Raw genomic sequence first — 14,772 nt, forward strand, 5'->3', positions numbered from 1 at the left:
GTGAGGGTCTCCCTCGCCAGGCTGGCGTTGCTTCAGAACCGGACCCCGGGGCTGGCAAAGGTGTCAGCTGCTTCGGCAGCTAAATCCAGAGACTCCTTAAGCTTTTAAAAGATAATTTTAAGATCGGTGGACTTCAACTCCCAGAATTCCCCAGCCAGGTCTGGGAGTGGAAGTCCCCCTCTCTTAAATCATGCAAACTGGGGGATTCTGGGAGTCGAAATCCACCCCTCTTAAAGCAGGCTGGCTGGGGGATTCTGGGAGTCGAAGTCCATCCGTCTTAAACCGAGACAGGGAAAACAACACTGGGCTAGGACCAGGCAGTGGAGACTCACATTTGCAAGTTCACCCAGGGGTAAACCAAAAAAAAAAAAGTTTTTTTTCTCCCCCAAGGAAAGATTTCCCCAGCTCTTCACCACTTTTTCGGAAGGGAGGGAGGGGGAGGAAAAAAAAATCTGTTGAACTTCACCCTCACAGGGAATATCGCCCCTCAAGAGGGCAACTCATGTGGGTGGGGGTGGGGGTGGGAGAGAGAGAAAAAGAGAGAGAAAGTGAGAAAGAGAAAGAAAGAGACAGGGAGAGGGAGAAAGGGAGAGAAAGAAAGAGAGAGAAAGAGAGAAAGGGAGAGAGAGAGAAAGAAAGAGAAAGGGAGAGAGGGAGAAAGAGAAAGAGAGGGGGGAGAAAAGGGAGAGAAAGAAAGAGAGAAAGAGAGAAAGGGAGAAAGAGAGGGGGGAGAGGGAGAAAGGGAGGGAAAGAAAGAGAGAGAGAAAAGGAGAGAAAGAGAGAGAGAAAGGGAGAGAGGGAGAAAGAGAAAGAGGGGGGGAGAAAAGGGAGAGAAAGAAAGAGAGAGAGAGAGAGAGAGAAACGGAGAAAGAGAGAGAAAGAGAGGGGGGAGAGGGAGAAAGGGAGAGAAAGAAAGAGAGAAAGAGAGAGAGAGAAAGGGAGAAAAAGAAAGAGAGAAAGGGAGAGAGGGAGAGAGAAAGAGGGGGAGAAAGGGAGAGAAAGAAAGAGAGAAAGAGAGAGAGAGAAAGGGAGAGAAAGAAAGAGAGAGAGAAAGGAAGAGAGGGAGAGAGAAAGAGGGGGAGAAAGGGAGAGAAAGAAAGAGAAAGAAAAAGAGAGAGAAAGGAAGGAGAGCGAGGAAGAGAGAGAGAGAGAAGAAAGAAAGAAAGAAAGAAAGAAAGAAAAGAAAGAAAGAAAGAAAGAAAAGAAAGAAAAGAGCTCCTGGCACCCAGAGCCTACCCCCTCCTCCTTATGGGAACCCAGCAAAGAAAACTTGGGAAAGTCCACTCGTCCCCCACCTCACTTTGCAAAATTCCTTCGTGCACCAGGCTTGGAAGAAGTCTCTCCCGCCCCCCCCCCATCCTCACCCCACTGCCGCCATATCCCCAAGGAGCCTCCCTAGAAGCAGACAAAGAAAGCCAGCCACCACGGACGGGAGGGGGGCGGGGGGGGGGCAGAGGAATGTCAGAGAGAGAGAGAGAGCCAGCCGGGAAGGCGTGGGACCACAGCCAGCTCTGCCCTAGAGAGCCAAGTCCGCAGGGAAGGGCTCCAGAAGGAAGGGGGGGGTGGGGGGATGGAACGGACATGAGAGCAAGGTTCCAATATTTGGGGGGGGGAATGCCCCAAAGAAAAGGGGGTCAACTTGTCCTCCAAAGCATCGTAAGGCAGGATGAGTAGTCCTCCGAAAAATTATTTGCATTTTTTATATTGCAAAATATAAATCAGGGGGGGGGGGTTTCTCAAACTCTACGGCCCCTGGGACAAATACGTGCAATGAACGTTTGCGTTGCTGCAGAGAGTCTCCCCCTTCGGGGTCTTCTTCTGTGGGTCGGAGGGGGGCAGAAATTCTGAATTGGGGTCTGCTTCGGCCTCCTGGTGGGGGGCTTTGGGCGAAGGCTGGAGGGAAGCGTCGCTGGTGGGGAAGAGCCGGAGGGCCTCGTTCCAGTGGGACTGCACCATGGCCTGGAAACTGGCTGACTATCTCAGCCTGCTGAGCCTCCAGGTGCCGGTACCTGGCCTTGCACTCTCGCAGGTCTTCCCTCTGCTTGGAAAGCCTATGCTCCTAGTCCTCAGTGAGGTGCTTCTGCGGAGCCTCCTTCTCGGCCAGATCCAATTTGAAAGTGAGCAGTTTTGCCAACTCTGAGTCCTTCGGGAGAAGGGCGGTATAGAAATTCAATAAATAATAAAATAATAATAAATAACTCTTTCTCGTGGGGGCTGCTTAGCTCCAACAACTGCTTCCTGCTGGGGTCCTAAGGATCTCGGGCGGGCAGGCGAGGGGAGGCGCCCCTCGACGTGAGTGACATCAAGTCGGCCACGCCCCCCACCCACTCACATGACCACCTCGTCACGCCCACCCGGCCGGTCGTTAGTCAGATCGTATTAGTGGTCCGCGGGATTTAAAACTATGAATTTAGGGGGTCCCGAAAGGTCGGACTAGATGGCCTCCAAGGTCCCTCTCAACTCTTTTGTTATTCTGAGTCCGGCAAAGATGCCAAGCCATCGTCGACGTCCCTTCAGTTAAAATTAGAAAATCTCAGTTTCAGAAGGTTTTAATTGGCCGTCGTCGTCCGCGGGGAGAATTTTTCCTATTTTGGAGCATTTCAACTAGGACGGCCCGATTTTGCTGAAGGTGAAATAAAAGACACGGATGTTAAGAGGGATGGCATGCAGGGTTTGACCGAAAGTCATGCCCACCACGCAAGATTTCTACCCACCCACCCACCCTCCTGCCGGGCTGAAAAACCCACAACCTGACATCGCTACGGTTCGACAAGCAGGCTTGGCGTGGAAACCTGCAGATGTCCGAAGAAGCCGGCTCTGACCAGGTTCGCCGCGTGGCTTCTGTGCCAGGCTGTTAGCGGGCGACAGGCAGCTGTGCCAACGTCATGTGCCATCCAGCGAGCCTTCACTGGGGCGGAGAGTTCTGCTCTGCATCTGGGCTCAGTTTTATCCTATTTATTATTCCTGATCAAATAAGAGCCTTGGTAGTACAGGGGTTTAAGGCACCCTGTTATTAAGCTGGTTATTAAGACCAGCTGCCTGCAGTTACTGCAGGGTTCGAATCTCACCAGGCTCAAGGTTGACTCAGCCTTCCATCCTTTCTAAGGTAGGTTAAATGAGGACCCAGTTTGTGGGGGCAATAAGCTGACTTTATATAAATATATACAAAAGTATGAAGGCTATTGCTTAGCGCACTGTAAGCCGCCCTGAGTCTCCGGAGAAGGGCGGCATATAAATCAAATTAAAAAAAAAAAAAATCACAATTCAGCCACTTGTCTGAAAGGGTTTGGAAAGAAGGAAGGAAGGAAGGAAGGAAGGAAGGAAGGAAGGTAGGAAGGAAGATAGGTAGGTAGGAAGGAAAGAAGGAAGGTAGGAAGGAAAGAAGGAAGGAAGAAAGGAAGATAGGTAGGTAGGAAAGAAGGAAGGAAGGAAGGTAGGAAGGAAAGAAGGAAGGAAGGTAGGAAGGAAAGAAGGAAGGAAGGAAGATAGGTAGGTAGGAAGGAAAGAAGGAAGGTAGGAAGGTAGGAAGGAAAGAAGGAAGGAAGGAAGATAGGTAGGTAGGAAGGAAAGAAGGAAGGTAGGAAGGAAAGAAGGAAGGAAGGAAGGAAGGAAGATAGGTAGGTAGGAAAGAAGGAAGGAAGGTAGGAAGGAAAGAAGGAAGGAAGGTAGGAAGGAAAGAAGGAAGAAAGGAAGGTAGGAAGGAAGGAAGGAAAGAAGGAAGGAAGGTAGGAAGGAAGGAAGGAAGGAAGGAAGGAAGGAAGGAAGGAAGGAAGGAAGGAAAAAAGGAAGGAAGGTAGGTAGGAAGGATGGAAAGAAGGAAGGAAAGAAGGAAGGAAGGAAGGAAGGAAGGAAGGAAGGAAGGAAGGAAGGAAGGAAGGAAAAAAGGAAGGAAGGTAGGTAGGAAGGATGGAAAGAAGGAAGGAAAGAAGGAAGGCAGGAAGGCAGGAAAGAAGGAAGGAAGGAAGGAAGGAAGGAAGGAAGGAAGGATATCAGAATAACAGAGTTGGGAGGGACCTTGGAGGTCTTCTAGTCCAACCCCCTGCTCAAGCACGAGACCCTAGGACCCATTCAGGCAAGTGGCTGTCCATTCTCTTCTTGAAAACTTCCTGTGATGGAGCAATTGACAACTTCTGGTGGCAAGGTGTTCCACTGGTGAATTGTTCTCACTGTCAGGAAATTTCTCTTTAATTCCAGGTTTTGCTTCTCTCCTTGGTGAGTTTCCATCCGTTGCTTCTTTGTCCTGCCTTCAGGTGCTTTGGAGAATAGGTGGACCCCCCCCCCACTCTTCTTTGGGGCAGCCCCCCAAATATTGGAACATTCTTATCGTATTCCCGCTAGTCCTTCTTTTCTCTCGACCGGCCAGACCCAACTCCTGCCACCGTTCTTCTTACGTTTTCACCTCCAGGCCTTTAATCCTCCTAGTTAGCTCTTCTCGGCGCTTTTTCCCAAAAACCTCTTTTTTGTAATGTGATGACCGAAAAACTGTGGGCCCAGGATCCCAGCTGTGGTCTTAACCTTAGCCACTTTCAGATGTCTAGACGACAAGTCCCAGAATTCCCCTAGCTGGCAAATTCAAATGCCGCTCATGAGGACTAGAAACCTGCTCAAGCAGAAGCCAAAACTCAGCGGGACAGAATCCCCAGCAGTTCTTCCTCTACGGACTTTTTATCCCTCCCAAAAGACGACACGACCCCCCCCCCCCAATTCAGAAAAGGAATCTGTTTGACTTTCGGCCTCTTTTAAGCCAAGTTTTATCAGCCGGGCCTGGTAATCTTCCATAGGGGGTTTATCGCATCTCGGCTAATTTTGCAAAGCATTAATGCCAATGCAAGTCCGCACAAGCCCAGGAGCTGCGAAAGGGCAGCTGGAGGTCTGTTTCCAGACCCCCACCCCACCCCGAACGAACGTGCAACAGAGGCAGTGTCGAAATCAAGACTGTCCAGCCAGATGTTTTGCAAAGGTCCGGCCACATCTGGCAACCCCTCCAACCCTGGAAAAACTGCTATTATATTCGGCCCCACATTCCTTTTTTTCCCCCCTGGACCCTCCATACCCAATTCCTGCAACCGGGCCAGGAGGAAGAGATGGATGGATGGAAGGAAGGAAGGGCCAGGAGGAAGAGATGGATGGATGGATGGATGGATGGATGGATGGAAGGGCCAGGAGGAAGAGGAAGGAAGGAAGGGCCAAGAGATGGATGGATGGATGGAAGGAAGGAAGGAAGGGCCAGGAGGAAGAGATGTATGGATGGATGGAAGGAAGGAAGGAAGGGCCAGGAGGAAGAGATGGATGGATGGATGGATGGAAGGAAGGAAGGATGGCTGAGGAATTCTGGGAGTTGGAAGTCCACAAGTCTTAAAGTTGCCAAGGTTGGAGACCCCTGCAGTCCAGGCCAGCCTGAAGGGAGGGGAGGGGTCCTGCTCGACACCCCCCACCCCCAAGGTACAATGACTTCTGATCCAGGCCAGCCTGTAACCGCAACATGGCTTGTTTAGCTTGCATTTAAGGTGTGTTGGTTTGTGCAAACAAACCTTGGTTAAAAACCAGCATCTCCTTCCATCCTAGTTACTTCTGAGGCAACACCCCAAATCAGCCTTTCCCTCCCCCCAAAAAAACTCCAAAAAACAATATCGAAAACAAGACAGGTATTCCTCGACGTACGACCGGCATTGAGCCCAAAACACGTCGGTGTTTCAGCGAGACCTTTTAAGGGAGCTTTGCCTCGTTTTACAACCGTTCTGGTCGCCGTTAAGCGAATCGCTTAACATCTAATATTAATATCTAAAAATCTGGCTTCTCCATTGCTCGTCAGAAAGTCACAAAAGCGCGAGCTCCCAGGACGCAGCGACCGTCATAAACACGAGTCGGTCAGCGTCTGACGTGACCACGAGGACGCCGTGACGGTCGTTAAGTGTGAAAAGCAGTCCTCAGTCACTTTTTTCAGCGACGGCGTAACTTCGAACGGTCACTAAACGAACGGAGGTCAGTATCTTAAGGCTGGTGCTGGGTCCCCACATTTAACCATCATCAAGGACCTCTAACCTGGTTAATTTTTTTATATTTTTTTAATATATTTTTTTTTTGCTTCTTAATGAGGAAGTCCCTGTTTCCCACCTGGCTTTCCCACAACACCCAGATCTGCCGAAACCTGAACTTAAGCGAAGTATTTATAATATTTGCACTTATATATGTAAGTGCTGATAAGAAAGCGGGCAAAGGACAAACTCCTTTGGGCATAAATAATATGATAAAAAACTTGCAGACGAGGAAGTCAAAAGGTTTAAAAAAAAAAACAAGAACTGGCAGGTTTCCCACATCCACACCTAAGCAATGAAACACTCTTGGATTTTCTCCTCCGACGCAAAGCGATCCCGGGTAGTCCTCGACTTACAACCACTGCCAGAATTTCCACGGCCGAGCGAGGTTGTTAAGTGAACCGACGCTCGATTTCACCACTTTTTTTTCCCCCTTTTGCCAGGGCGTTACAGCAAATCGCTGCGGTTAAGGGAATCAAACCATCGTTAAGCGACTCACGTGGTCGTTAAGCGAATCTAGCTCCCCCCACCCACCCACTGAGTTTACTTGTCGGAAGGCTGCCAGGGAAGGTCACATATTTTGACCCCGGCAGGGTGGCAAACTTTTATAAATACGTGACGGCTGCCAAATGCTCCAATTTGTGCAAACGGTCATAAGTGCGAGGACTGGTCCCTTTTGACGGCCGTCATTTCGAACAGCGGCTAAACAAATGGTCGTACGTCGAGGACTACCTATAGATAACCGCACCCAAAGCCCTCTTCTGCTCCAGCGAACGCAGTATCCACTTATTTTTTTAGGAAAGTCAACCAAAAAAACACACCAGTTTTTTAAGTTAATTTCTTATCTCCAAATCCACTGGGAAAGGAAACACACATACAGACAAGACAAGATGGGCCTTAAGCTAAATTTGCCTTTGTACCCCACCCCACCCCAAAAAAAGAGCCTGAGTGGCGCAGCAGACGAATGCTACTGTTAAAGGTAGTATTTAGCTGCCAGCTGCCTGCAATTACTGCGAGTTCGAATCTCCCCAGGCTCAAGGTTGACTCAGCCTTCCATCCTTTCAAAGGTAGGTAAAATGAGGACCCGGTTTGTGGGGGCAATAAGCTGACTTTGTATAAAAATATACAAAAGGATGAAGGCTATTGCTTAACGCCTTGTAAGCCGCCCTGAGTCTCTGGAGAAGGGCGGCATATAAATCAAAATAAAATAATAAAATAAAATAAAATAAAATAAAATAAAAAAATAAAATAAAATATAAAATAAAGTAAAGTAAAGTAAAGTAAAATAAAATAAAATGTAAAGTAAAGTAAAGTAAAATAAAATAATAAAAAAAATAAATAAAATAAAATAAAATAATAAAATAAATTAAATTAAAATAAATTAAAATAAAATAATAAAATAAAATAATAAAATAAAATAAAACCTCTTCCCTAAAAAAAAAAAAAAAAAGAGAGAGAGAGAGAGAAATAAAAATAAAAGAATTGGGATGCACCCCAAGGCTTTATCTTGGGGTCCGAAAGAAAAGACAAGTTTTTGAGTTGGCAGTTAATACAGAAAGCGTGTTGTTTTTTTTTAAATCCTCCTCCAGTGGCTGCTGGAAGGATGGGGGGAAAAAAGGGCAAACAACACACAAAAATACACACACACACACACACACAATTACAAACAGCCAGCAGGCTCCTCTTACCCTCTCCCCCCACCCACCCCACTCCACCCCGATGTGGGGTGGACAAAAGAGCAAAAGAATGGAGAGATTGAAGTCACATACACACTGGCACAAACTCTCTCTCACAAACACACACACACACACATATATGCTGGCACTCCTCCCCTCTTAAAACCAGGCAGGAAACGGGGCGGCACCCGTCGTCCCCCCCCTCTCCTTCCCCCGGGCACGGCCTGGACGGCTGCCCCATTTCCTAAATAGGGAAAAAGAGCCGTTTGCCCTGACCCACTTCCCATCCGTAAAGCCAACGCCTCTCTGAATTTATTCTGATTTTTTCCCCTCTTTTTTTTTTAAAAAGATGCTTTTTTTACAGTAGGGAGGCCATCTCGGCCTCGCACACCCGGGCTTTGCACGCCCAAGGAAGAAGGGGGGGGGCAGCATCATTTAAATTTATTGGGGTTTTAAATCTGAGCCACTTTATTTAATTATTTAAAATTTTATACTGTTGTTTTGTCTGTGTTTTTAAATAGGCTGTACACAGCCTTGAGCTCTTCGGGAGAAGGGCGGTATAGAAATAAAATTATTATTATTATTATTATTATTATCAATTTTGCACAAACAAGCAAGAGGATCGCCAGTTCCTTGCCATGCCAAAATATCATAAAATCTTTCTTTTTTTATAAAAAAATTAAGTTTGCTTCTTCTCACTAAGGATAAAATATTCCTTTTTTTCCCCCTTCTTCTTCTTCTTCTTCTTTAATCCGATTCCATTTTACTGCCGGGGTTGAGATGGCTTAGTCAGCGGGACGGCAGTTTAATCTCTCCCATCTTGCTCTGCCTGCCGCAGCCCAGCCTCGCTGTCTACCTGATCCCTTCGAACAAGCAAGAGGACCCATCATCCACCCCTTCCTTCCCTTCAAGTTTTCTCCATCCTTTGGAGAGAAATCTTCCTTCCTTCTCTCTCTCTCTTTTCTGCAAGGGATCTATTTTTCTTCTCTGCTATCCAGGCCCCGGATCCTGAAAAATCAAATTATTTTAAGCACAGCCTGATTTTCAGGTTTAAAAAAGGAGGGATCTACGGTACTAAATACCTGGGATTTTCCTAGGCAGGATGAGGGATAGGAATGTTTCTGGAGGGGGAAAAAAATGATGATTAAACTCAGGTTAAATATATTTTTGGAGGCCTGAGGATAGACTGGGGTGGGGCAGCAGGAGGGGGGGAAAAGACAGCTGTTCCAAGGGAACCAGGTGAAAAAGAGGCAGATGGTTTCATTGGTTTACTAAATTTATATTTAATTTTTTTTTTTAATTTCGATCGGGATGGATCTGTCCACGCACGACTTCAGATCTTCCCAGCCCAAAACCCCTTTCTTCTCCCACCAGTTTGTGCAACCAGCCTGAGACCACAACACAAGGGAGGGGTCCATTATTCCAGACGAACCAACAATATTGAGTCATGCGTGGGTTGGGGAGGTGGATTGAGCCTCCAGGGGCAGCAGCAGTATACCAGATGCCAAGGAAGATGTGGTAATTTGAAGGCGGGCAGCTACCTGGGGCTTCTGGTGGAAAAAAAAAAAACTGCAACGCTGCGTTAAATTTTTAACCCAGGTTAGATTCTGCTAATGGTAAAGATGGATGGAAGAGAGCCTCCAGGGAGAGGAAGAGTCTATCTCCAACAGAAAGGTTCAGCAGAAAGTCTGGGGGAGAGAGTCCTATAAAACAGGTGAACCTTTCCACCTGTTCCAACTGCATCCTGCACACACCCCATGATCTAAGGAGCTGGGCACTCTTCCCATGCTCAGAGGCAACCTTGCTTGGGAGAGTGACAGCATTTCATTAGCAGAAGAATCATGAAGGGAAGCCACAAAAGGAGCCGAAGTCGCTAAGATTTAAGAGCAAAACCCTCCAGGATGATCACTTTCAGAGGGGTGGACTTCAACTCCCAGAATCCCCCACCCCAGCCAGCCACATCCGGTTCTAAACACAAGGTCGGTGGTGGGGGATTCTGGGTAGCAGCCCCCCTGCCCCAAATTCCCCTTCCCTCACAGCTGGCATCATCTGGGTCTCCATCAATCTGAGATGCCTCCAAACGCCATCCGCAGGAGAACAGCCATGGCAGGGGATTATGGGCCCTGTCCCCTTTTACAGGGCCAGCCGCAAAGCCTTCTGGGAAACATCCTCTCCACCAACAGGGAATTCTGGGTAACACCTCCCACCCACCCCCACCCCAAGTCTTCCCCTATCAGCTTGGCCAGCCTCATAGCATTCTGGGAAACCCCTTCTCTCCCCCTTCCCCAACCCCACCTTTTAAAGGTCACCCCCAACAGCTTGGCCAGCCGCAAAGCATTCTGGGAAGCCCCCCCCACCTTTTTGAGACTCTCCACCACCACCATGGGATTCTGGGTAAAAGACCCCCCCACACTTTCTCCCAACATCACCCCATCAATTCAGTCCAGCCCTAAAGCCTTCTAGGAAACCCCCTCCCTTCCTTGTAAAGGTCACCCCCACCCGTTTGGCCAGCCCCAAAGCCTTTTGGGAAGCCCCCTCCCATCCTCTAAAGCCCCCCCACCATCTTGGGAAGCCCCAAAGCCTTCTAGAAGCCCCCTCCCCCATTTAAAGCCCCCCCTCTGCCCCAAACCCTTCTGGGAAACCCCCTCCCCCCACTCTAAAGCCTCTCCACCAGCCCCAAACCCTTCTGGGAAGCCCCCTCCTCCTTTTAAAGCCCCCCCTCTGCCCCAAACCCTTCTGGGAAGCCCCCTCCTCCTTTTAAAGCCCCCACCAACCTCAAAGCCTTCTGGGAAGCCCCCTCCCCCATTTAAAGCCACTCCCCCAGCATCTTGGGAAGCCCAAAGCCTTCTGGGAAGCCCCCTCCTCCCTCTAAAGCCCCCCCACCAGCCCCAAAGCCTTCTGGGAAGCCCCCTCCTCCCTCTAAAGCCCCCCCCACCAGCCCCAAAGCCTTCTGGGAAGCCCCCTCCTCCCTCTAAAGCCCCCACCAACCTCAAACCCTTCTAGAAAGCCCCCTCCTCCCTCTAAAGCCCCCCCATCAGCTCCAAAGCCTTCTGGGAAGCCCCCTCCTCCCTCTAAAGCCCCCACCAGTCCCAAAGCCTTCTGGGAAGCCCCCTCCCCCATTTAAAGCCCCCCCATCTTGAGAAGCCCCCTCCCACCCTGGGGGAGCGGGGGATTCTGGGAAAAGAAGCCCCCAAGGGATGCTTGTGTGTGGGGGGGGCAGCCAAGCCTCTCCCTCGCCCCCTCCTCCCCCCTGAGGACCCCTCGCGGGGGATTATGGGTCCCCCCCGCCCACCCCGCCCACCCCCACCTGCTCTCGGGCGCGGCGCTCGGCCTCGGCCTCCCTCTGCAGCCGCTCGGCGCGCTCGTCGGCCTCGTCGGCGTGCTGCTGCAGCACCTGGATCTTGCGCTTCACTGCCTCGATGGTGGTCGCGCCCGCCATGGCCGCCCCGGCGCCGATGCTGCCGCCGCCCCCGCCCCGCCCCGCCCTCAAATACAGGGCCGCGCCCCGCCCCGTGACGTCACGCCATGACGACGGCGGCGACGGCGACGCCCTTGCCCTGCGTTGCCCCGGAGACGGGGGGGGAGACTGGCGGCGGCGCCTCCCCGTGACGTCACGCGCCCGGGATGCCTCGGCGACGTCGTTGCCACGGAGACGCGTGCTAACCCCTCCCTCCCATCCCCCCCCACATACAACTCTCTTTCTCCCGCCCTTAAGCATCCTGGGACTTGTAGTCCAGGCTCCTTTTGGGGCCTGTAGGAAAGGCTGTGAAGGATGATGGGTGAGGGAGTCCTTGCTTGGAGTCCCCTGAAGAAGAAGACAGCCTGGCTTCTCCCGCCCTCCCCCCCCCCACCCCGCTTTGCATGGGTAGAAGTGCCATTCCTGCCGTTGCCCAAATGTAACAACGGATTTAAAAAGAGTGGGAAGGGGCCTTGGAGGTCATCTAGTCCAGCCCCCTTGCTTAGGCAGGAGACTCTGCCTACCCTATTTCTGACAGATGTACAATCCGGGTCTCTCCTTGAAAGCTTTAGCCCAGATTTAACAGATTAACAGAGTGGGGAGGGACCTTGGAGGTCATCTAGTCCACCCCCCCACCCATTTCTGACAGGTGTCAATCCGGTCTCTTCTTGAAAGCTATCGAGGATGAAGCTCCCACAATTTCTGAAGGAAACTTCAGTCGATTGCCGTTGGGGACCCCTGCCTTAGAGCGGGCGGGTTGGGCTAGATGACCTCCGAGGTTCCCTTCCAACTCTGGATTCTGTAAGATTTCTGGTCGCAGCCCACTTATGAACCGGGAGTGAAGGGGTGGTGGTGATATCTCCACCCACTATCAAGTGCCAGGACATCGCATGGCAAAGCCCTACTGGACATCCCAGAGTTGAATCGAGTCCTGCCTGCAATGCCAACCTGATGCAGCAACATCTGGAGCATCCCTTGAAGACTATCGGCATTGACAACCTCCCTGTTTAGTCAATTGCAAAAGGCAGCTTTGCTTGGAACTGCTTACATCCTTGCAACCGTTACCTTCGATATTATTAAACTGTAATGACATCTGCCTATTCCTGATCAGTTAATTAAGTCCTGATTAAATCCGGACTTAAATATCTGGGCAACAAACCATAATAATTGGACACCTTCAGCCTTGGCAAAAACCCCATCGGTCAATTACGAATGGCAGCTCGACTTGGAAGAGCTGACATCCTTCAATAATATTTTAATATTATTAAGCAGCCATATATCCGCCTCGCCTGGATCCTTGGGAAGGACTTGAGAGGTGAACAAAAAAGTCAAATCCAGTCTCAACATCTGGCTGACTCTGCTACCGACCATAATATTAGACTCAACTGTCTTCGGTGTCCCCATCAACGTGTTTCTCAACCTCCGCAAGCTTTGACATGGGTGGATTTCAACTCCCAGAATCCCCCAGTTGCCGCCATGCTTTAAGATGGGTGGACTTCAACTCCCAGCTATGCTGGCTGGGGAATTCTGGGAGTTGAAGTCCACCCATGGACGGCAGCTGGGGGATTCTAGAAGTCCACCCATACTGCAAAATCTCCATTCCCACCCCACTCCAGGAGAAGGATACTGCAAAATCTCCATTCTCTCCCCACTCCAAAGGAAGGACACTGCAAAATCTCCATTCCCTCCCAGTTCCCAATTCTCTGAACTACTCAAAATTTCCGCTACCGGTTCTCCAGAACCTGCTGGATTTCACCCCCGGCTCTACCCCTTTTGCCAACACAGCCGTGTGGTCTGAAATGACCCCTCTCCCTCCCTATGACGGATGGGGGGTAGCATTGCTCTGTTCAACGGCTGGATTCTTTCCAACTCAGCCGGTTGGTCAGCGAGTGGAACTAGCTAGGGTGAAAAAAGAGGCAGAAAAATCAGAATTGGCTAAGCGAGGTTTGAAGACTGCAAGATAGGCAGATTAGACATATATGGGCATATATGGAAAATGGAATTATCTGAGCATCTGAAGGGGTTTTTTTTCCGTGGGGAAAGGAAACATTCCTTCCTGGTGAGGTCCATGCCTTTTTTTTCTCTCTCTCTCGTTTTTTTTTTCTTTAGCAGGGAAGAACCACATAAATTCTTTCCCCCTTACAAGACCGGTGGAAGATCTCAAAATCTCTTTGCTACTGGTTTGTTTTTCACCACGTTATTTATACGTGGGGGTGGGAGGTTAAAAAAAAAGGAGCCAGAAGAGCAGGTTTGCGGTCTGTTAAAGCTTAGCTGTAATAATTTATTTATTTTTTAAAGTGTCAGGGATGTTTTCGTGTCTACGTTGTGCCCTGTGGGAACATTGCTGTGTCTGAAGGGGTGGCATCACCGTTTGCAAACGGAAAACTGTTGGGTTTTTTTTCCAGAGGTGAAAATCCAGCAGGTTCTGACAGGTTCTGGCGAACCGGGAGCGGAAATTTTCAGCAGTTCGGAGAACCGGCAAATGTCACCTCTGGCTGGCCCCAGAGTGGGATGGGAATGGGGATTTTGCAATATCCTTCCCCCAGGAGTGGGGAGGGAATGGAGATTTTGCAGTATCCTTCCCCGCCATGCCCACAGAACCGGTAGTAAAAAAAAAAATTGGATTTCACCACTGGTTTTTTCCTCTCGATGAGAAATATACGACCATGATCCTCTTGCTTGATGGACAGTCGTGAAACTTTCCTGAATCAGGCTGGGGTTAGCCTGAGTTCTATTGCTGTGCTTGGACGACACCCAAAAATGCAAAAGTAGAATTTGGGAAGGATGCCCATAACCCATTATAAATTGAGAATGGTAGATGAGAGAGCAGGGGTGAAGGGATAAATAAATAATAGATGGATGATAGAGAGAGACAGATGGAAGGGAGGGAGGGAGGGAGGGAGGGAGGAAGGAAGGAAAAATGATGGGAGGAAGGAAGCAGGGAGGGAGGGAGGAAGGAAGGAAGGAAGGAAAGGACTGAGGAAGGAAGGAAGGAAAAATGATGGGAGGGAGGAAGGAAAGAAGGAACGAACGAACGAACAAACGGACTAAGGAAGGAAGGAAAGGAAGAAAAATGATGGGAGGGAGGAAGGAAGGAAGAAGGGGAGAGAAAGAGGGAGGAAAAATGGGAGGGAGGGAGGGAGGAAGGAAGGAAAGAAGGAAGGAAGGAAAAATGATGGGAGGGAGGGAGGAAAGAAGGAAGGAAGGAAGGAACGGACTGAGGAAGGAAGGAAGGAAAGATGATGGGAGGAAGGGAGGAAGAAAGAATAGGAGGGAAGGAGGGAGGAATAATGGGAGGGAGGGAGGGAGGAAGGAAGGAAGGAAGGAAGGAAAAATGATGGGGGGTAGGGAGGAAAGAAGGAAGGAAGGAATGGACTGAGGAAGGAAGGAAGGAAAGGACTGAGGAAGGAAGGAAGGAAGAATGGGAGGGAAGGAGGGAGGGAGGAAAAATGGGAGGGGGGAGGAAAGAAGGAAGAAAGGAAGGAAGGAAGAATAGATGGTTGAGAGAGAGAGAGAGAAGGGAGGAAAAGAGGATGGAGGGATAAACATAGACAGACAAACAGAGATACAATTTTGTTTAAACTGCTGCATTTTCTCCTCCTTA

The 14,772-nt window shown here is 49.8% G+C and overlaps 1 protein-coding gene across 19 annotated transcripts in view; it reads right to left on the reverse strand.

Moving 5' to 3' along the window:
- TPM3 (tropomyosin 3) overlaps positions 1 to 14,772 on the reverse strand; it is a 41,877-nt gene that overhangs the window by 20,813 nt on the left and 6,292 nt on the right. For 5 of the 19 annotated variants that reach the window (XM_087881344.1, XM_060692504.2, XM_060692499.2 and 2 more), the window contains exon 1: positions 11,019 to 11,219. The exons of 10 other annotated variants lie outside the window; for them this stretch is intronic. In XM_087881344.1, coding sequence (XP_087737470.1) covers positions 11,019 to 11,150 — 132 coding nt within the window. In that variant the 5' untranslated portion in view covers positions 11,151 to 11,219. Of the gene's footprint in view, positions 1 to 11,018; positions 11,332 to 14,772 lie in introns of those variants that run through there. 4 more of the 19 variants (XM_087881340.1, XM_087881343.1, XM_087881341.1 and 1 more) reach the window with 4 other exon arrangements.

This window comes from Pantherophis guttatus, chromosome 18 (genome assembly GCF_059756535.1).
Source record: "Pantherophis guttatus breed Tessera chromosome 18, ASM5975653v1, whole genome shotgun sequence".
Classification (NCBI taxonomy): Eukaryota; Metazoa; Chordata; class Lepidosauria; order Squamata; family Colubridae; genus Pantherophis; species Pantherophis guttatus.